Source organism: Lycorma delicatula, chromosome 4, assembly GCF_047948215.1.
Source record: "Lycorma delicatula isolate Av1 chromosome 4, ASM4794821v1, whole genome shotgun sequence".
Taxonomy (NCBI): Eukaryota; Metazoa; Arthropoda; class Insecta; order Hemiptera; family Fulgoridae; genus Lycorma; species Lycorma delicatula.
In genome coordinates this window covers 146795965-146818441 of record NC_134458.1, presented here as the reverse complement: position 1 = coordinate 146818441, position 22477 = coordinate 146795965, and the positions used below count along the sequence as shown (strand labels likewise).

The 22477-nt window shown below is 29.3% G+C and overlaps 1 protein-coding gene across 2 annotated transcripts in view; it reads right to left on the bottom strand.

Annotated features, from left to right (window-relative positions):
* retm (real-time) overlaps positions 1–22477 on the bottom strand; it is a 272784-nt gene that overhangs the window by 82575 nt on the left and 167732 nt on the right. For both annotated transcript variants that reach the window (XM_075364311.1, XM_075364312.1), the window contains exon 2: positions 12969–13118. In XM_075364311.1, coding sequence (XP_075220426.1) covers positions 12969–13118 — 150 coding nt within the window. The remainder of the gene's footprint in view (positions 1–12968; positions 13119–22477) is intronic.

The window sequence follows — 22477 nt, the reverse complement described above, 5'->3', positions numbered from 1 at the left end:
TCATTAGTTAAAAATAATTTTATAAAAATTTCATGTTGATAATCTGAAAGAGTAAATGATTAAAAAAATCATCTAATTACTATTTTTAGGGGAAGAGTGGGTGAATATTTCAAATAATACTCTGATAATGTTTAATTTAAATTATCATTACAATTCTGATTATGCCTAATTTATAAAAAAAAAAGAAAACATTTCTGAATCGATAGACTGTAAAAACTAAATGGTACAAAAAAATTTAAAACTCAAAGCTTTAGTAAAGAAGAGATTAAATTAATTTTTTTAATACTATTACTTTTTGAAAACCTTAAAAACCGCCTGCACAAGTTAAAATTCCATGACATCCAACGCCACTATAAAAATAAAGCCAATCATTAATATCTATCAATCATTATATTATTAAATTTTTTCAAGTTATAAAATCAAAAGTATAACTGGTGTGGAGTAAATAAAGAATTCCTTTGTCAAGGAATTATATAAAGAAACTTTATATAAGATATATCTCACACTAATTCTATCATATTGTGTAGAGGCTTGGGTGACAAAAGACATGAAGAAAGTACATTATAAGCTATCAAAATTAAATTTTCTTAAATTATGACAGGCAAGACACAGAGGAACTGTATGGGGACTTAGAAATAGGAGCTCTCAGAAATGCAGGAAGTGTTTCAACAGAGAATAGAGAGAAAAACTGACATTGTTTGGATGTGTTAAGAAAATGAGATAAGAAATAAGTGAAAAAACTAATAACTGAAAACATGAATTGGGTGATAAATTGGAAGAGATTAGAAAAAGATGGCTTTAATAAAGTTAAGGAAGATATTAAGAACAGGAATGAAAAGTTTAACACTGCTATGGAAAAGGAGCGATTGATGGCTATAATGAAATGACAATGGTTTGCTAATACAAACATAAGAAATCCATTTTAAATTTGATTGTGAATATACAGCAAAGTAATTCTTACTTTATGAATGTAATGAATCAGTGTTTCCATCACAGGAAAAACAATTTTTTTAATAATTATCAGGCTAAACCAGGCAAATAACAATAACCTTTTACTGAAACTTTCATCTTTTATGAATAATCAATTATTCAAAATTACTTTGTTTAAAAATTGTTTCTACATTTGAATATACTGAAAATAAAAAGGTAATATAATTTTGAAACATAAAATAAACTTTAAAAGTACAATTTTAAATTCTATAAAGAAATAGATAGCATTGCAAAAATTCAATTTTTGCATTCCAAGAGATACCAAAACATCAAGGTAAGGGCAAAATCTGCAATAATTTGAATTAGATATTTATTTATTTTTTTAAATTTGTATACTTCAAAATAAAAGAATAAAAAGTAGAATACAATTTGTCCTGCACATATTCAAGTACATAAGTGAACGTTAAACGTCCCATAACTGAAATTGTTGTAGATGACCAGGCAGTATCACAAGTAACTTCTGAAAAATAGCCATCCCAAGAATAAAAAGCTTCCCATGCCAGTCTTAATAAGAAAAGTGTAGAGTAAAATAATTTTCTACTGCTTTCTTCACCAGCTGAATAAACAGTTGCATATTAGCATGCCAAGTTAACAAAAATATTGGTGATATTCAAACTTACAAGTAACATCTTTACTCTGCTTACTATAAAGAGCACCTCAATAATGAATACCATTACTCTCAGAGAGAGACAGAGCGAGAGACGAGGAGAGAGAGAGCTACTATGGCTGTTGCTTACAGTACCTCATATCACCGAAAAGAAACGCTGGGAAAGTTTACATATATTTGTTAAAGTAAAACAATAAATTAATTTAACTTTTTTGTTGTGAAATAATCTGCTATATATATATATATATATATATATATATATTGTTTCATTTTAGAAAGTGGTATTCAAGAATAAAATACAGTTAAGTTTTTTAAGATTGCATCACTACAATAAAATTACACCTCTCTAAATAGTGAACTATAATTATCTAACAAGAATAAAAATGCTGAATTTTTTTAATAAAATTAATACAAATACAGACAATAAAAAATTCAACAGAAAAATTATATTTACACAAAGAAAATCAAGACATGCAAAAGTTTCTTAGTCTATAAAATATCAAGGTCAATGTTGTTAATACATCAAGGTTAAGGTGAAGGACTATTACATGTATATCTAAGTTAAAATAATTTATCAGTACTTAAGGATTATAAATAATCAAATGAACTGAATATTTGATAATAAGATGATTAATTTTGTGATAGCATAACAAATGACAAAGTAAAACAATTTATAGAGAAAAATCCTTTAACTTATACCTTTAACTTATTTATTTTATCTTTAAAATATATAAAATTGAGACTATTAAGCATAATTAAACTAGCACCAATAAATAAACTGAAAAAACTGATATGGTTATTACATCACTTTCTCCTAACAAAGTTTCACATGTATTCTTTGAAAAATCAACATCGAACTGACTACAACAATTCTATACTAACTTTATTATTAGAATCAAAGAATTTGCATAAAATTTCTAATAATTTTAATAGGCTATTAAATACCATACATCCATTATTGAATATTTATTACTAATAGCTCTGACATGGCAAGCAGTAATCATTAATTACCAGCAATAAACTGTGTAATAACTATGGATTCTATTGCTACAAGGTAATTTGAACTTAATCATACAGAGGGTACGAATACAATACAAATATCTAATTTCTTTAATTAAAATAAAGTGAAACATATTTAAATAGATCATAATTATTAGAATCTTTAATAACTCCCAACATTTAAATATGTAAAATAATAAAAAAAAGAGGAAATGCCATCCTAAATCAATTTTAAACACTGCATTTAGATTTTTTTACATACTGTCTTTAATGTATTAAGGTTATTTCATTGACACTTGTTAGGGAAATATCCTCCCTTACATATTCAAACGCAAAACTTATGCCTGATTTGACTCATATGAAGTAATGTTCACATTCATGTTGTTCTATTTTAATTTTGTCTCTATAGTGATTTTTTTCTTAAAAGTTTATCATTAAAGTTTATCGTCAGCTGTTACAGTCATTAGCCACTAAAAAAATAACACCACATAGAGTGAAACTGCACCCAATCTTTGGTGATCTCCAAAATCCGGTTTAAGTATTATGTCATTTTATTCCTATTCCATGTTATTCAATTTCAAAAATGTTTTGCTATCCGATATTCAACATGTTATGGAACCATCGGTTTTTTTACGATAAATCATAGGACTGACGTAAGATAAATCATTAATTATTGATTTTAAAAAGTTTTAATATTTACTTAAATATCAAAAAATATTGTAGAATTCTTTTAAAAGAATTTTCTATTTTCTAATTTATTATACTTCAACTGATACTGGGCAATTTCTCTTGTGTCATTCATTGCAACTAAAATTCAGAAATGTTTGCAGTGTTCGTCATTAGATTTAATAAAAACCACGTTATAAATAAAAAATGTTATAAAATTAGACAAATTTTAAAGATAAGATTAATTTCATGGTTGGAAAATGTTAAAATTGAATTTATATATTTACTTATAAATCAGTCTCATGGTATGAGTGTTAATTTTTATATATTTTTATAAAATAATAAAATTTACATGTCAGCTTGATAATTTTTTTTTGTGGAACTTATTTTTTCCTGGGCTTAGGTGAAAAAGGATTTTTATTTTTATGACAGAATATGCTCTTCCTGAAACCAATCTACAGAGAATGCCAGCAACACATGAAAGTACATTCATTTATCTGTAAACTAATCATACCCAACATTATTTAAATTTGTTTGTATAGGAAAATGTTTCTTTAAATAATAAAATAACGACTTGTAATGACAAAAAAATTGTACCATTTAATGCAAAATATTAGATGTTGGATAAATATGTGAAGAAGCTAATGTTAAACAATTTTTTTTGATGTAAAAAAAAAGCAAAATAATAAAGTAATTCAAATGTGAATAAAAAGTGAATGAAGAAGTTAAATGGAACAAGTAAAATTAAATTCAACAAAAAATCATCAGAAAATCTGAATGAATGGTAAGATTCAAGCCATGCTCTTTCTGATCGGTTTACCAAAATGGTCTTGCATCTAAAAAGCAGAACCATTATTACAGATTTTCTTATCACTTAAAATTGTCTATTAAAAAAAAAATTAATGTAAACTGAAAATCATCCTACTGACATAGAGTAAATGAATACAAGTAATCTATATTTAATCATGAAGAGCAATTCTGAAATAGTTTTTTAACAGTTAAAAAATAAATAAATAATACAGTATAAAGTTACATTTATTTTATATGTTTTATTCATGATTTTGTTATCACTAGTACAAATATTCATCACAAGTTTTGTTAAACATAAATGTAAAAGTTATTTTGTATGCATATCACTGTACAAGTCTGTTTATCATCATGGCGTTAATATTTTAATATAAAGGTGACAGGGGGTCAGGTGAGAAGTACATCAATCAAACATCTTATTTTAATGAAGTTGGATAGATAATACAAGTCTGTTAACATAAGTATACAAATGTACTCAGAAAAGGTCAAGTCACTTTATCTTTTCACATAAAAATGTGATAAAACATATTAAACATGCACCGTTAATATATGTCTAGATTAACTTAACAATTATCATCAAAATTCAATAAACAGAATGGTAAATTATGAATGATAAACTTACATAAATTGAGATATAGATATAGACTCTATTGTCTGCAAGTAATATAATCATTTAAATCAATATCACAGAAATAAGACAAATGAGTGACTAGAATTCATTAAATAAATTACCAGAATATTACTCTTGCTCTGGTATGAGTACGTTTATGCCATCAAGGAAGCCAAACTCAAGTTTTGGCAAGACTCCATGCGCGAGCTGCAACGCAGCCCCTGGCAGCTCGTGAAGTCATGTTACTGGCCAAAGTAACATGTGCTGTATGTGCTATCCAGTGTTTGATGCATGTTTGGAGTCATGAACACACTTTAACATCTGTGGTGACTTACCAGGCATTCCTGGATACTCAATTTCCAGATGCTTCGGAGGGTAAAGCAGAAGTCGGCGTTAGGGAGGGTGAGACACCATTCCCTGGCGTACAGGCTGTGGAACTTGTAGATATAGACCAAATGGTTTCTCGAATGGCACTGAGAAAGGCACCGGGGATTGACCAACTTGACTCTGATATTTTCTATCATCTGCTGCCAGTCATAAGAGAGCCACTGAAAGGCACCGAGAGGCTGTTCTCGGGGTGCCTAAGCTGAGGTTGCTTTCTGACTTGTTGGAAAGTGGCTTTGATGAAGGTGCTCTTAAAATCAGGAAATGATCCGAGGGAAGTCAGCAGTTATCAACCCATCAGTCTCTTGCCGGTAATCGGCAAGTTGCTTGAAAGGCTGGTTGTGGAATGGGTCTGGGAAAGCATCGATATGAACTCACTTCTAAATCGAGGCCAGTATGGCTTCATGAAAGGGTTGGCACCAAGGACTGCATCTTAAATGCTCTTGCTGAGGTGGAAGGCGCCGACTGTAAATATGTTTTGGCAATTTTTATTGAAATAGAGGCAGCATTTCCTTCCTTGTGTTGGAGTTTTGTCCTCTATGAGCTGGAACGCCGCAATGTTCCCGTAGCCCTGCAGGCCGTAGTGCGTGACTATTCATCTAACCGTATGGCTCTGTTTCGAGATGCGCACTTGGCTGTGGAAAAGTCCGTCACCAGGGGAAGCCCGCAGGGTTCCGTTCTCGGTCCCCTGCTCTGGAACTTGGTATTTGACGGATTTCTGAGACTGACATTCCCAGAAGGGGTCACGGCCCATGCTTTCGCCGATGACTGTCTCCTATTAGTTTGTGGTAATTCACGGCCGCAGCTAAAAGACCGGGCGCAGGCGGCCTTTTCAACTGCGGAGGGCTGGATGGCCATGCAAAATTTAAAGATTTCTGTGCCCAAGACGAAGTTTATGCTTCTTAAGGATGCAGACAAATTATCGTACAGTCGTAATCCCCACATTAAGTATAAAGGCTGTGTGATCAGCCGAGTTAGAGTTCATAAGTACCTAAGTGTTTTGTTTGATGAGAAGTTGCTGTTTACCAATCACATTAGGCAAGTAGCGGCGGACGCTCTCTGTGATGCACAAGCTTATGAGAATTAATCGGAAGGATTACGGGCTGTCAGGCCGTCATTAGTTCATGGTGTAACGAGGTGTCTTTTAAAATTGGCCTCTTATGCTGCGTCCGTTTGTACGCATAGGTTGGACAGAAATAGAGCACTTATTCAGAATTTAAGGAGTGCCCAGCGCAGAGCATTAACAGTATGCAGTGGAGTTTTTAAAACCACCTCCTACGAGGCTACCACCGTATTGGGAAAGGCTCTCCCAATCGATTTAATGGTGAAAGTTCGGGCGGCCATGTGGAAGTTGCGAAGAGGCAGGGTATTTAGGATGCGGTTTCGAGCCGGGCCTCACCGGAGCGGAACGGTGATCACAATGCAATGGTTCTAAATTTCGTTCAGTTGCCTATCTCCCGCCTGAGGAGGCTTTACAGCCTCGCGATGGATGCATGGCAGCAAGAATGGCACATCACGACTAAGGGAAGATCCTTGTATAGATTTATACAGGACTTGGGGGGATGGTATGCCTTTCCTTCGTTTTTAAGGGTAACAGATGCTCTCCAACCACGCGAACGTGAACCAATATTTGTTTCCGCCTGGCAGCTGATGAGCTGTGCGTCTGCGGGGAGGTCCAGTCGAACGAACATATGATGTTCGACTGCCCAGCTCTTGGGGGGGCCAGAACTCAGGCCACTCTGGAACTTAGAGGTCAAGGGGAAAATTGGCCACTCATATGCGGCGAGTGAATGTGGTGTGAGCCGAATTGTCAGACCGTGTGGGTGCTCCTTGATGCTGTTGCTTTGTTCAACCGGCATCAGTAGTTTATTTAAGGGAAAGACTCCTATCTCACTGCTGTGGGAAGCTAACCGAGAGTTATGGCTGGCCATCAGCCAATTAAAGCTCCAAGCGCCTAATATTGGTGGACAGGTACTTGCTGGCATTCAGCGACCTAGTCGTAGCAGCGAATTGCTGTCTTAATTTGTTTAATAATTTAATTTATTGAATGTCATACATATTTTGGTAGCTGACGGGGTGCGCCTACCCATTTTAGAATATATGACAAGTGAGCGGTGGGACACGAAGCATGTGGTGTGTGGCACCATGCTTATTTCGCTCACGCAATTAGGATACGTAATTCTATCCTTTAAGCAACTATAGGCTACAGAGATAAATTTTATAGCGCGTGATAAAATATCTGACTTGAATTCAAACCCAACAATTTCTGACTGAAAGACATAGTTACTATAACTCCGCTGTGAAGGTTGATATATGAAGATAACTTAATATAATAAATGATTCAGTAATAATAAGAAAACTACACAAAAATCTAAAAAAAAAAAAACATATCATAATCACTTATTTCAAATATGTGATTATAATTTTACACGATTTAAACATCCACTGCTATTAGTCATTACTTATAAAATCAATTAACAAAATAATTCTGCAAAATTAATTAATTTTATATTTTACCCGCTTCATGAGTAATAATGACAATCTAATCAGTTTTATGTCTGTTTGTTTGTTACACGTAACACACAAATTAACTTTATGAATTTTTATAAAATTTAATTAATTTATTTATATAAGCTGAAGAAAGGATATATAAACATTTTAGGAGGTTAAAATTCCCTTAATAAACTTTATTACGTCATTTTCCACAGATAAAGTCTTCAGAATTACTTACAATGAAACTAATTTAAGCAAATAAAATTTAAAACATAATCTCTAAAAAATTAAAACTCATAAAATCTCCCAATATTTAAAAAAAAATATTTTTTTTAACAGTACGTTGGTAAAAAAATCCTGTATCAGCCGAAAGTAACATAAGCTCTGATCGTCTCCTGAAACTAATCTTGTTTTTCAGTTCTTAAACTCTTTTAAAAAGTGCTATTAAACATGTTGCTTCCTCTCTCACTCTCTTTCAAAGTCCTTCTTCTAAATACTTTAATAAATCATTAATTAATTAAATTTATTTGAAAAAAAATTATATCAGTCAATTATGTTAATGTGTAACTGTTTATTAAAATTTTAATGGAAAATTATGGTTAGAACCAAAGACATCAACCACCGCGACGGTTTGAAGCACCGTGGTGACTTGATTTGCGAGCGCTCGAGTGATGTGAAGCATACGACGCCGCGCTACCTAAAAATGAAAACTCGATAGCGCGGTCGGTTCGCTGTTTCTTGGACAATTCGCACTAAAAAATTTGAAATACACATCAGATCAATGTTTAAAAACTCCTTAATCATTCCTCCAAATTTCAGCTCTTAATTTTAATTAGCTTCGGAGATATATGAATTCTGCAATAAAAAACACATTATTGCAAATATCTCGGAAACCCCTTAACAGATTGAAGTCTTTCAAAGCTTAAATTAAAGGAATCAGTTGATTTGCAATCATTTGAATACATGCATTTTTCGCAGTATTTTAGAATACTGCAAAATTTTATAAAAATTAATAAAATATAAAAAATCAGCTACAAAATATTTTATTTTTTTAAATTCACATTTTGCTTCTTCGTTCAATTTAGCTCAAGTAAACCCAGAAATCCCTGTATGCTCAAAAGTTATGGACAGTTCCGAGTTTTTGCAATAACAAATTAACTAACAGCGTCCAGCTCGGGGGTACTTTTTGGACAACACTAGAGCTATTTTTTCCCAAAATTTGAAGCGTTTTGAGAAAAAAATAAAAAAATTACTGAGTCTCAAACGTCAGGTTCATCTTTTCGCGCTTTTTTTGCGTCGTGCATTTGAACTAATTATGGAATCGTTATCTAAAAAATCTCAATTTAAGGTTAAGCACGAAACATTGGATATTCATGTAAATTATGCGAATGCTTTCTCAGTTCTCCCATTTATGTAAATGAAAGAACTGTGAGGAAGTAATTTCATCCATATCAGTAGCGACGATAGACCATGTGTGAGAAGAAATCGAATATTGATCGGGCATTTACCAAACCAAAGAAATCTCGGATATTGAAATTTTATGTAAAACTAATTCGAGGTAAACAGAAAATTCTATAGAATTAAAACGGATAGATTACCTTTAATAAACAAAAAAATTATAAAGAGTAATTTTTACATTTTTTTTAAATTAATGTTTTGAAACTTCAACCGCATTTTCATTACCAATCAATATGTTTTATATTTTGCGCTTCTTATATTACTAATAAAAAAATTCAGTTATTTTATAGAACAAGTATTTTCCTAACAATGTAAAATAATTCTAAAAATATGTGGATACCACATATTAAATCTTATAAAATAATGATGACTAAAAAAAATATCTGTTTGGATTAATAAATTAAAATAAAATTATATATTGACTGAAATCATTATGAAGCAGTAAATTTTAATTTAAATTTTGTATTAATAGAAAAATTAATTTCGTTTTAGTAAAGGAATAATATGAAAACAGGTTCCATTTCAGTTGTTAAGAGTTAGAATTTTATAAATAGCATTTTTCGGTCAAATTTATAAGAGCCAGATAATTTTTTTTTCATTAAGACAGGTTTTTTCGTACTAGATTGTGGATACCAGTATTCTACGGTGGTCGGGATTCAATTAACCACACGTCTCAGGAATTGTCGGCCTTAGTCTGTTCTAGACTACACGTTTACCGGTACATTCATACAGATTCTGATCTTGATGATTATATATATACAAATTCTCGTAAAATATAAGGTTTAGAAAGGATTTTTTAGCATATCAATTTAACAAAAAATAAGAAAAATGAAGAATACAAAAATATCAAGTATTATACAAGGAAACAAACTACAGTTTACGAAGAATACAACGTAAGATTATCAATAAACTCCACGCGAAAATTAATCATCAGTTGCATAAAACTGCGATAATTCTATTATAGAATCGAAAAATAAAACTTCATTAGGTCACTAGATTAATAACTAAAAAAAAAAAATGAATAGAGAATTGGTGTGTATAATATTTTATAATACCCGACACATATTTCATTAATAAATCATACATGAGTAATAATGATAATTATTTTCTTAATCGGCATTTAATAACACAGTAAATAATTTTATAATACAGTTAACTGCAACACCATACTGTATATCGGTACATTAAGTGAACACATGCTATGCATTCTACATTCCTGACTAACAAATATAAATACGATGTAGTAAAATCAGGAATAAACAAGTAGTTTATTTTAATTATACAGTTTCAACAAAAAAAAGAACATAAATGTACAAATAAAATGTAACTGATAAAAAAACAGAAGCCGAATAGTTAAATACGGTAAAATAAACCAGAGAATGTAAATAAAAAGAGGTTTATTTAGCATATTGTTCATTATAAGTAGCTAAGATGTAGTTATTCAAAATCATACACTCAAGCGGGTTATTTTCACAACAAATCATATCACAACATTAGAAGATACCTTAACTTTTTCTTATTAAGTTTAGAGTTAGAAATTCTAAAAGCACTTAATATTATATTTGGGGGGAAAATAAGCAAGTTAAAATATTGAATAACACTATTCTGTAAAATAACTTTATTTATTTACACGGTTAAAGTAAACAATTATTAAAAAATGAAACTCCAACTTACCAGCAAATTAAGTGCGACTCGAGATCTTTCAGTTTATTTCAAAACCAGCATCAGGAGTTAAAAAAATTAAAATAAAATAAGAGTATACTGTTAGAATGCAAACAGTCATGAATGTAAAAGTATTTTAACTCCTAATGATGGTTTTCAATAACTAAATATTTTCAAACTAAATATTTTCAAACTAAATAAAGTTTTTCTTGTAAATATTTATTACAAAAAAATCACACACACACACAAACATTATTTACAACTTATTTCTGATTCTGATATAATACTTGAAATAATGTATGAAATTTTAAAAATTATTTTGAATTTAAAAACATATTTCAGGTCAATAACGAGTCAAATATGTTGGAAAGATCAAATAATAACAAAAATTGTATATAAATATCTTAAGATAAAATTCACTTGTTTTAATAATAAAACAAGGTTAAAGAAAACAGCAACAAAAAACCGAACTGTTATATACTAAATCAATACAATACATTTTAAAAAGACAGACGTTTCATGTTAAATCAACCAACAAAACTTACAAAACAATATTTAGTAATTTACAGACGTCAACAACAACAATAAAGATATTTTTAGAATAAGATTACTTTTAACAATCTTAAACCATTTAATAATATAAGTGTACTCAAGTAAACTGTTTAATAGTAATAATTATGTTGTTCATTTTAAAAATAATATAGTAAATTTTTTATGCGTATTATTCTGCTTTTGTTTTTATGGATTATTAGGGTATTTTAGTTAATAAGTGAAAAATTCTTCCAGCATTCAGTGTTGTTTGGCTTCAATGACCTACAGGAATTAGTTAATTTATTAATTAATTGAACACAATTATATTCAAAGATATTTACTACTATTTACTTTGAATTATTTATTTTCTAAGCTATTTCTCTCTGGCACATTTTAAGTGCCGTAAAACTATTAGGAATTTAAGGGAATGCAATTTACTATCTTATTCAGAATCTAAACAATCTAAGTTTTTAAAATAATAATTAAAGAACTGATGTTACCTTATTCACTAATTTTATTTTTATTTTTACTCACCTTATTTACATTTAATTTATAAAAAAGAAATCTTTTACTAAATTATACTTAAAATTGCATATATTATAAAATCAATTGACAAAAGATTTAATCACTATTCTACATTATTATCAGTTTCAATGAATCATTAAAATAAATGTAAATATCAAGTAAATTTTGCTTCCATTATATAAAATATCCAATTCCTTCAAGAACATCCACTTTTCATTCTTTCTGAGGAAGTTAATTCCGTAATTCTTAGCTCATCTTGCAAAGAAATGAGCACACACCCAAAGAACATGATCATCTCTTCGGTAATTTTTTTCCTTTTCTAACTACCCTTTGACAGAAATTTGCATATTTCTTTATATCTGGTTCTACACCAGGTTGTGCTCCACTAAGCTCCAATAACAGCTGTTCTACTTACTGGTAACCAGAATGTGCCAGCACCTTGCCAGATATGGGACCAGGTTGTCTTACTCAACATCCACAGCACTTATCCAAGGAATAAGGAAAATGAAGGGAACAATCAAACTAAAGAGACTACCTCTAATTGGATAAAATTCACCCATGTTTATATAAAACTAATATAGTATAAACTAATATTTATATTTTATATAAAACTTATATGTTTGTATAAAGTTAAAATTAGATTATTCAGAATCGTTATATGAGCACTGCAATCTAAACAGCTAAGCCAGTACAGGAATTTCAGAATTTAAACTGCAGTGATTACTTGGAGCCAAAAAACGTTTGCAACAATTATTATAAATTGACACTGAAAGAATATATAAAAGTAAAAAAATAAAATGGTTGCATAATAATGTTAATACAAAAATTAATTTATGTTAAAAACAAAAACAGAATCTAAGGTTGTTTAAGTTCTTAACTTTCAAAGAGGAACCGTGAACATTGATTATACAGAACAAGTTGTGACAGTTACCAGAGAACAGTCACAAAAAGAAATACAAGTGACAAGAGAGAAATATCAAGGAAATAATGAAAGCTTGAAAACGTAGAGTGCACATCCTACAAAATAAGGAAGAATGATCTTTATAATAAATATGTCACAAAGGAACAGTTATGCTGATACGTTCTGCTGACATGTGAACAATGGTAACAATACAATATGAATGTACAACTGAGAGGGTAACAACAGTAATGTAATGAATAAACAAACATAATTAATAACACTCTCGACTACAAATATACATTAATAAACATTGATGAAAATTACACATTATATACCTTTTTGAGCAAATATGGTGCATCCACACTTAACTTGCATCTACGTTCTGTAACCCTTAATGCACCATCAGGGCTTGTACAATCGGAAATAATATCACAGCCTATAACAACTGGAATAAGAGGACATGATGGAAACCTCCGTTCATAAGCCTGCAACAGAAATATAAAAATTAATGATAAAATATTTTAAAATTAATAACAATCTGAATCACTGAACAAATAAAAAACAGTAGAATTAAGAATAACATGACATTAAAATCTGCGAGGAAAATATTTAAAATCATCTATTTGGAAAACAAATAGTTAGGTGATGATATTTCATTGATAAACCAAATTACACCATAAAAAAACGAGTTGGTATTGTACTTCCAGGTAGTATTCATAAAAAATTAGGAAAACTTTTGATCACTCAGCTTTTAGGATAAAACAATCTATAATAAAAAATGTTGCTACTTATTTTAATTTACATATTTAAAGTGCCATATAGTACTACGGTCATTAGTCATAATAAATGAAAACAATATGATTTAAATAGCATCTAATATTATTTAACATATGTGATGTATGGGAACCTCTTCATTGAACATGCCTTAGTCATTTTATCTTACTTCACATCCTTCAATTCTGTTAATGCTACACCAGAGATATTCTGGGTAATCCAGAACCATCAGTTTGTAAGAAGATGAAATTTACTTCTTACCTAATGCCCAGTTTGAAGGAAAACTATCTTAATACGATTCACAATTTTTAAATTAGTGGATCCCCTGCGTAGGTTATTAATGATGAGTTTATGATGTTTTAGTTAATTTAAAAAATTCTGTTTGTACAAAAATATCTATTTATTTATGAAGATAAGATGCAATAATAAAATATGGGTATTAATTATAATATACTAAAATTGATTTTTATTTTACACACATAAAATATTAATTATACATTTATTAACAAAGTAATAGATTAAACTACAAAAATAAGCAGTTGTATACATCTAATACTTAGAGGATGAGATGTGAAGTTAAAAAAGTGCTTATTCATAATTTATGTGGAAAGAGTGGATCATGAATAGAACTAAATAGATTTAATAAACTAAGTATTATTAATAATTTCACCTATGTTGGTTATTGATTAATGTTGTTAGTCATCAATTAACTGTTCTGTGATAGTACACACATTGTACACTCAAATTACATAACATCAAATTTTTATTGGAACACTTTAGTCAACTGATTCAATAAATGGCATTACCTCAGGACTGTTCAATCTAAGAATGAACAAAACCAACTGCTAAACTACAATCCAAAAGGTTTTAAATTTGAATTATAGTTCAGTTATTCATATGCTAAAACATTTATTTTTCATTAAAATAAAAAAGTAAAAACAGTTTAGTAGCTGTGAACTGTTACAGATTCAAAATACGAATATATATCTGTAATTTACCTAGTTGAAACATTTTTACATAATAAGTAAAAGTATAATGCAAAATAACTGAGTTATTTATACCACAAAAACAAGTTGCTCAAAAATGTCACTTATCTGGTATAATGAGATATAAGCGACCACTCAGTAATGTAGAAAGTAATACAGTATAATTAATATTTAACCTATATCAACAATGTTAAACACATAAATTAAAAGTTACATAAGAAGGTAGCAAGCAGGTTACAGAAGAATAAATTTTATTTTTTACATTTCATCCAATAACAGCTAACCTCATATTTTTATTAACAGCAGTGTTTTTATTTTACCAATTGTTATTTTTTGTTCAACTTGCATGTCTTTATATTTTTTATTTACTTAAAGAATAGAGGGAAAATTATTGAAACATTACAGTATTATCAATATTATTTGTTATTGGTTATTATTATTATTACTGAATCATTATATTCTATGTAATATTTGCATACACATATTACATATTAAATGTTTACACACACACGCACGCACACACACACACACACACACACACACACACACACACACACACACACACATATATATATATATATATATATATATAAAGTGCATGTGTGTGTGAGTGTGATTTAATCAAGGTTAGTTTTATATTATTATAGATAACCATCTAAATGATACGACATACCAAATATTATTTAGCCTATTTATTTTATTCAATTCATCGTACATCAAATAGTTTCTAATTTTAGTTACTGCATAAAATTAGTAAATGATAAAAAAAATTACTTAATTTTGGATTGTTTAATTTTTATTTATCTTGTACAGTCTTATCTTAAAATTTTCAGTATCTAGTTTTACAATTTTTCTTAATACATATTATATTGAATAGTTATATTATTTATAAACATTAAGTAATTTGGTAATGAAACAAAATATTTGATGAATCTTAATTATTAAATTAATTATATTTTATTTTACATAATTTAATACTGTGTAAATTTAAGATAAAAAGCCAAGAACGTAAGATTCTGCTTTAGTAATGCTATAGTATAATATAACATCTATGCTAGGCTGCGATGTAGTAGCATTTTTATAACTAGCTCAGTTGGAACCCTGTCTACTTACTCTGTTACTTGGCAACATCAAATATTTTGGATTTGTCACAACAGTTTTAAGACATTGTCTTCTTTAGTAATTAGGCAGGAGACGGTGTAAGATGACTATTGAGAAATTAAACAAGATAAAATGGAAGTTTACCATTTCAAAACAACCATCATACATGGTACTCTACAGAATTTCTTTGCAACTGTGGTTACATGTCAAATCTGACGTGGAACACAAATCATTGCTGAAATCAGCAAAGCTATTTTCAGAAGTAATCCATGTCAAGCTTACTAAAAAAGAAATGAATAGTAAAGTGGTATTTTTTTTCACAAACCCACTTATATTGTGCGTATCAACATGTCAAACTGACCAAAATGCAGGTGATATAAAGTTCTTTACAAGTGAGATTTACAGTCTTCTTCTGGAAAAGTTGAAATAACATATTCACTCTGAAATTAAATAATATATGCAGCTGAACTTAAAATTAAATAACTTAGAATTGACTTGTCAGATTTTCATGAAATATTACAAAAAAATTAATTTCTTAAGTTTTGCATAGTTAGTTGGCCTTCAAAAAAATCTCACTATTTTATTTGAGATATTTATAAGGTGATTTTTATAAATTTTTATAAGATTTTTCTAAACAAATTCATTAAAGTAAAAGAAAAAAAAAAGCTAAAGAAAACAATACACAAAATTAAAAAAAAAAGACAATAAAAGCAATCATAGATAAAAAGTGGAAGTATAATACATTATGAATAACACAGTATGGTCAAAGGAAGGATTATTTAATGAAATCATCACAGTAATTGTAGAATTAGCAATATTTATATGACCTCTGCTACTATAAGCCCCAAGGCAAGTAATGCAAAGTTTTTTTTTATAACATAACATTTCATTGTCATATGAAACAACTCTACCATTACTGTATTTAAACTTCACATGCAATACAATTTATTTTTTCATAAATAATTATGTATTCTAATCAAACATATATATTAAAATAAATTATTTTCATGAAACTGTTAAGTTTTACTTTTAAACAAATACAGCAAAATCTGTTGACAAGAAATCTGGATTCAAAGTGATCTTGTTTACAACTGAAGCTCATAAGAAAAAATGTTCACCTTTTTGCAACAAAATAACCTAGATAATATGGTAACAGAAATCTCCTGTTTAAATAATGAAAAACAAATTGTCAAGTGTATGAAAGTATTCATGAAATTATTGACGATTAATGTGTCAAGTACATACAAATGTTCTGTTTTAACAATTATATATCAATTATAACTTATACATGCGATGCCATAAAATAGCAGGTTATATGGATCAGAAACCTGGACACTACTGAAAGAAGTCCTAAACAAATTCGAGGTGTTTCAAACATGATGCCTATGGTGAATACTAGGTGAAACACTGTATGATCGTTTGTAAAATCACATAATCAGGCTCAGATATAATGGACAACCTACAATTGAAAATACAAAAGCACAAGCTGTGGTTGGTTTGGGCACGTATGCCGAATGCATGAATACCGACTTCCATACTGTTTCCTATGGAGACAACAACCTGTACAGTGGAAGATCCAATGAAGTGCACCAAAGAAAATATGATTCAAGCAAATTGAGGACAACCTAAAACACCAGAGACTAAATTTAGCTGACGCAAAACTTGCAGCTACTGTCCAGAAACAATTGAAAAATATCATGTTTGTTCTCCAGCGGCACCCATAACAACGTACTGGCTCTGAGCCCACTCTTGGTCACATGTTCATTAAGGGATCAAAGAAGAAGAAGAAGAAGAAGAAGAAGAAGAAAATAGCAGGTGCAAGCAATTTAATACAAAACATAGTCATTCATGAAAACTGCATAACTACTAAGGTCATTCAATAATAATTAAAAACACATATTGCTCTGGAGCTAAAATGGTTCATTCAATCAATGTAATACTTTTTTCACTTTTCAATATAATCTTCAGCAACATTAATACACCTATTCCACCACTGAATCAGCTTATTTAAACCTGCTGCAAAGTAATCTTTGTCTTGACATTGTAGCCAATTTAGCAAATTTTCTTTGACATCATTATTACCATTAAACTTCTTAATATGTAGCACCTCCTTGGGTGGACTGAACAAGTGGGAATCCGATGAGGTCAAGGCAGGACTGTGTGGGGTGTAAGGTAGCACTTCCCCATGCAATTTTTCAAGTTATCTTAGTCGTTTGAGATGAGACTGGGCTTTATTGTGAAGCAGAATGTTGCGCTGAAATCCAGGGTGTTTTTCTATGCTGCTGGCTTCAGTTTGTTGATAAGCAAGTCACAGTAGTATGTGCTGCTTATTGTTTGCTGATCCTCAAGAAAATTGATGGAAAAAAGGCCTTTTGCATCCCAAAAGATTGTCATCATGATTTTGTAAAATTTGTGCAATTCAAACAACTTTGTTTGTATTATATGGTTATACAAGAGTAAATGTTAACTGGTTTTTCACTTCAGAAAGCAAAAAACGATCACTACATGCTGTTAAATTAATCTGCAAACTTCAAGAGGACTCACCATAGTAAAATGACATTTTCAGGTAATAAACAAAATACTTTTACTCAAACAGCTGATCAAAAGTTATCACATGGTTATCAACTTACTGTTCTGAAAGTATGATAACTCTCTTAACAACTCCACACCTAATTGAGACTTTAATTACTGAATGAACTTTGTATTTCCAAGAATAACAAGCATATAATACTAAGCTTTCTGCAATATGTAAGCATACAAGTAATTTATTCACTCATCTGAATATATATATTTCTGAAGGCAAGTACCTTGTCTTCAGAAATGCAAATAGCATTTAACCTTACAAGTGACATCCTTATTCTGATCACCACACAAACTGGTTGTAAATAAACATCATTACTCTTAGAGTAATCAACACTGATTAATGTTACTTTTATCTCAGTTGGTTAACATAAATCACAATCATACAAAAGTTTACAAGAGATAATATAAAGCAAGAAATCAATTTATCCTTTTCTATAAGAATTTTATAGTATAAAGTTATTAGAAATTATCAATAATTTTGTTTTAATATTCCCACAATATTAATTATAGAAGACTCATAAAAAAAATATCATGTCAAAGTTTTAACTGATAATCCATTTTACTTTTCTATCATATATAATTTTATTATTTAATTAGTCATTATATAACTGGTATCTAACTATTCTAGTTACATAATAATTATTATTATTTGTTAATGAATTAAGCGGCGAGACAGAACTGAAAACAAAATTTATCATAATTCTTTTGACTTAACATTAATTGTAATAAATTGTTCATATAGAAAATAATAGTATCTAAACACACTTTATCTGTAAACCGTTGTTGACATCAGAATGACAAAGATAAAAACAACCATGAGAACAAGGATCATAATAATGATCCTAGATCATTAGACAACATGAAAAGGCAAACTCTACAATGTAATATTAAATGGGTTGTGGAATTACATGTTTTCTCCAACAAAACCAATTTGGCACTGTTAAATATCACCTGTAAAGTAAGAGTGTTACTGAAAATAGGGCAAATAAAAAAAATCCTTTATGAAATAAGTAGAATTTACATTTATTTTTTTCTCCAACCAGTTTTCTACCTACTGCCAGGTCCAGGTGCGAGGGTATTTTATAGGAAAATCCAACTACTGCAGTGTATGTGTAAATGTACCAGGGTAAACATGTGGTCTTGAACAGACTCAGGTTGGCCACTCCTAAGACATGTGGTTAATTGAAACTCAACCATCAAAGAATACCGGTATCCACAGTCTAACATTCAAATCCACATAACAGCGGCTAGCCTTACAAGGATTCAAACCTTAGAGCTTTAACTTCAAAAATCAGCAGATTTTGCTATAATTATATAAAATACAACAAGGCAACCAAGATTAATTTACATTTTATTCATCTGGGAGAATTTAAATAGTAAAAAATAAATCTTCATTTTTATTCTTGTTATGAATTGTTCTAAAAATCTGTTACATAAGATTTGGAATATATTATAACCAATAAAATTATGAATTTATGGTAACTTTGCGTTGATAATACAACACTTTATTTAAAAAATGAGTAATATATAGACAATATAATGCCATAAAATAAATATCAGATTAGTTTTTTTACAGTTGTACATTTTCCTATTACATAAAATGTCGGTATCATGCAACATAATGCATTGTTTCTCAACAAATGGGATACTACTTATTTTATTGTTCTGAACTACCTCTCCCATCTTTCTTATGTCACATGTAGATTTGTGATGCATGTAAAGAATTTAATTTAACAAGTGGTACTAATAAAGAATTTTTCGCTGAGAGTAATGATGTCCACCATACTACCAATATCTGTGACAAGTGTCACTTTTAGGGCTGAGTATCACTTGTATTTCAGTGATCCTGGCATTCTGATACTCAACAGTATATTCAGATTACTGAAGATGGCAATGTAAAATTACTTCACTGTTCATTTTCCTTAGTTATCCTGGCATAGGATGTTGTTCATTCTTGGTTAAGGCTATACTATTTTTGAGAGTAACATTGTCTTGTATCAAATCTCAGCAACATAACTGCAATAAACTTTATCTTTAAACCACACTATGTTTTATAGCACGACTGATTATTCACGATTGAATACAAACACCTAATTTTCTTTTTAAAGAAAAAATTTCTTTTAAATAGAAATTTATTTGATCCCATAAAATTCTGTTACGCAAGATTTGATTGAAGAAAGACATCACTTTTATGTAACCTAACCAACAAAATAATTTACTTACATATTTAATTATTTTAATAAATGATTTAATTTAACACAATAAACTTGAAATGTAGATCATAAATTATGTTATTCAGATTGATACATAATCAATTACATACACTCACATCATTAAAAGAGAGATTACTTAAATTGGAAGGCAATTACAATTTTGAACACCTTTTTGGCAGGAGATGCAGCAAATGGACTGTTCTTAAAATTATTTTTTTAAATTGATCATAATTTATTAAAAATTACAAATATAAGCCCAGTCTCACATTCCTGTACTGTGCTGAGTTAGATGAAAATAGTTTAGTTATCTAATTTTATAAAAAAGAGATATTCTTTTTCTTTTAATTTGTTTTAAGGTAAAACATAAATGTAAATGAATGGATAATAAAAATTTTTAATTTATTAAATCAGTCTATACGGTTAGGAAGCAATGATCATAATAGTCCATTTTTGAATCTTGAAAATTCATTTTCACCTTTGGGAGGAACCCGAAGAGGTAATATTATATTTTGGACAGAAATATATGCAAGTGTAATAAGTATTTTATCGATTCTTCAAAATGAAACTTATAATTATTTTATTCATACATTAATAATAAATTATTTACATTAATCTTGAATATAAATACTAAATATCAGTAAAATAACTTTGTAAACAAAGCTGTTTCTGAGACGGCGCACATACAAATAGCTTTTCAATTTTAAAGAATTGGCTCTTTCGATATCACTATTCCTAAACCATTCATTATATTTAGGCTCTCTATTTTGGTACGAAAAATTCGAAATTTCCCTACAATGGCAAAAAAGTATGTATTTATAACTACTTTTGATTCGATGCATTTTCTAGGGTCATTGACCAAAGTGTTTGAACTCTTTGAATAAAAACGAGTTACACTAGATTACAACTCCTGGTTCACTCCTTTTCATAAATTATAAAATACAGAAATAACAAGGACGGGGACGACTACTCAACAGTACAGTACACCTTTCAGCTTCTTATAAGCCATAAATGTTGACCTGAATCAAAAACCGTAATAACCAACGAGGAACTGATATTCTAACAGAAATTCTTGAAATTTTTAACACGTTTACCAATTTCATAGCTAATCTATATATAACTAAAATTACTGTACCGATGAATTTATTTTAAATAGTTTATCATCGCCTTATGATAAGGAAACTCAGTAACATATGCTATTCAGTAGTGGCAGTCCAGAACACATACTGACATTCACAATTAAAGTTACCGTTACTATTGAACCCGTGATTTAAGATGCAGTACATAGTGTATGTTAATGTGTAACATTACAGTAGAGTACGTTCAGTATTTACAATAGGGTACATTACTTTTTTTACTTGCGTTAAAGTTCTTTATATTTGAGATTATGATTGGTAAAGGTAAACTACTTTCTACAGAAAAAAGAAATTAAAATTATTCGATCAAGCATCGAAATAAACAAGTTGACGTCTACCATAATTTTAATTTGTTTCATCTACAGTAAGAACAAAGAAAAATTCCAAAGACGCATCACAAAGTAATCAAAATTAAATAAAAAAATTGAGTACAGATTTATGATCATCTAGGTGAAGCAATTTTTTAATAGTTCTAACAGTAATAAACTTCATACTTTCCGGTAAACATTTTTTACGTTAACGTAAGTTACGTAAATTCGTAAAAAAACAATAATTATTTCTGAAAGTTTAATAAAGAAATGAGGGCAATTAAAATAGTTTTATAATGTTTTTTAAACGAATTACGAGTTTTAAATATTTTAAAATGTTATAAATTTTAAGAAAAATTATATTTAATATATTTTTTTTTAAATTCTGTACGTAACATTACAACTAGATCAGTAAAATAACTTTTTAAATAAACGGTTTCTGAGAGGGCGCACGCGCACACCGATCTTAAAAAGGAATCACAAAAAGAATAAAAATAAATAAAAAAAAGTGCAAATATTTTAAACAAAGTATACCAGGACAAATCAAGGGACACCTGATAAAATTTTGATCTGTTCGATAACTGAAAATGTACAATTAATTGTATATATTGAAAAATTGAAAAGCGATTAAAGCCGACATTAACAAACAAAAATAGTAAATAAAATCTTAAAAAAAGTTAACCTATATGATCGTAAACCGGTACTCAATTTTCTTATTTAATTTTGTTTATCTCGTGATGCGTCTT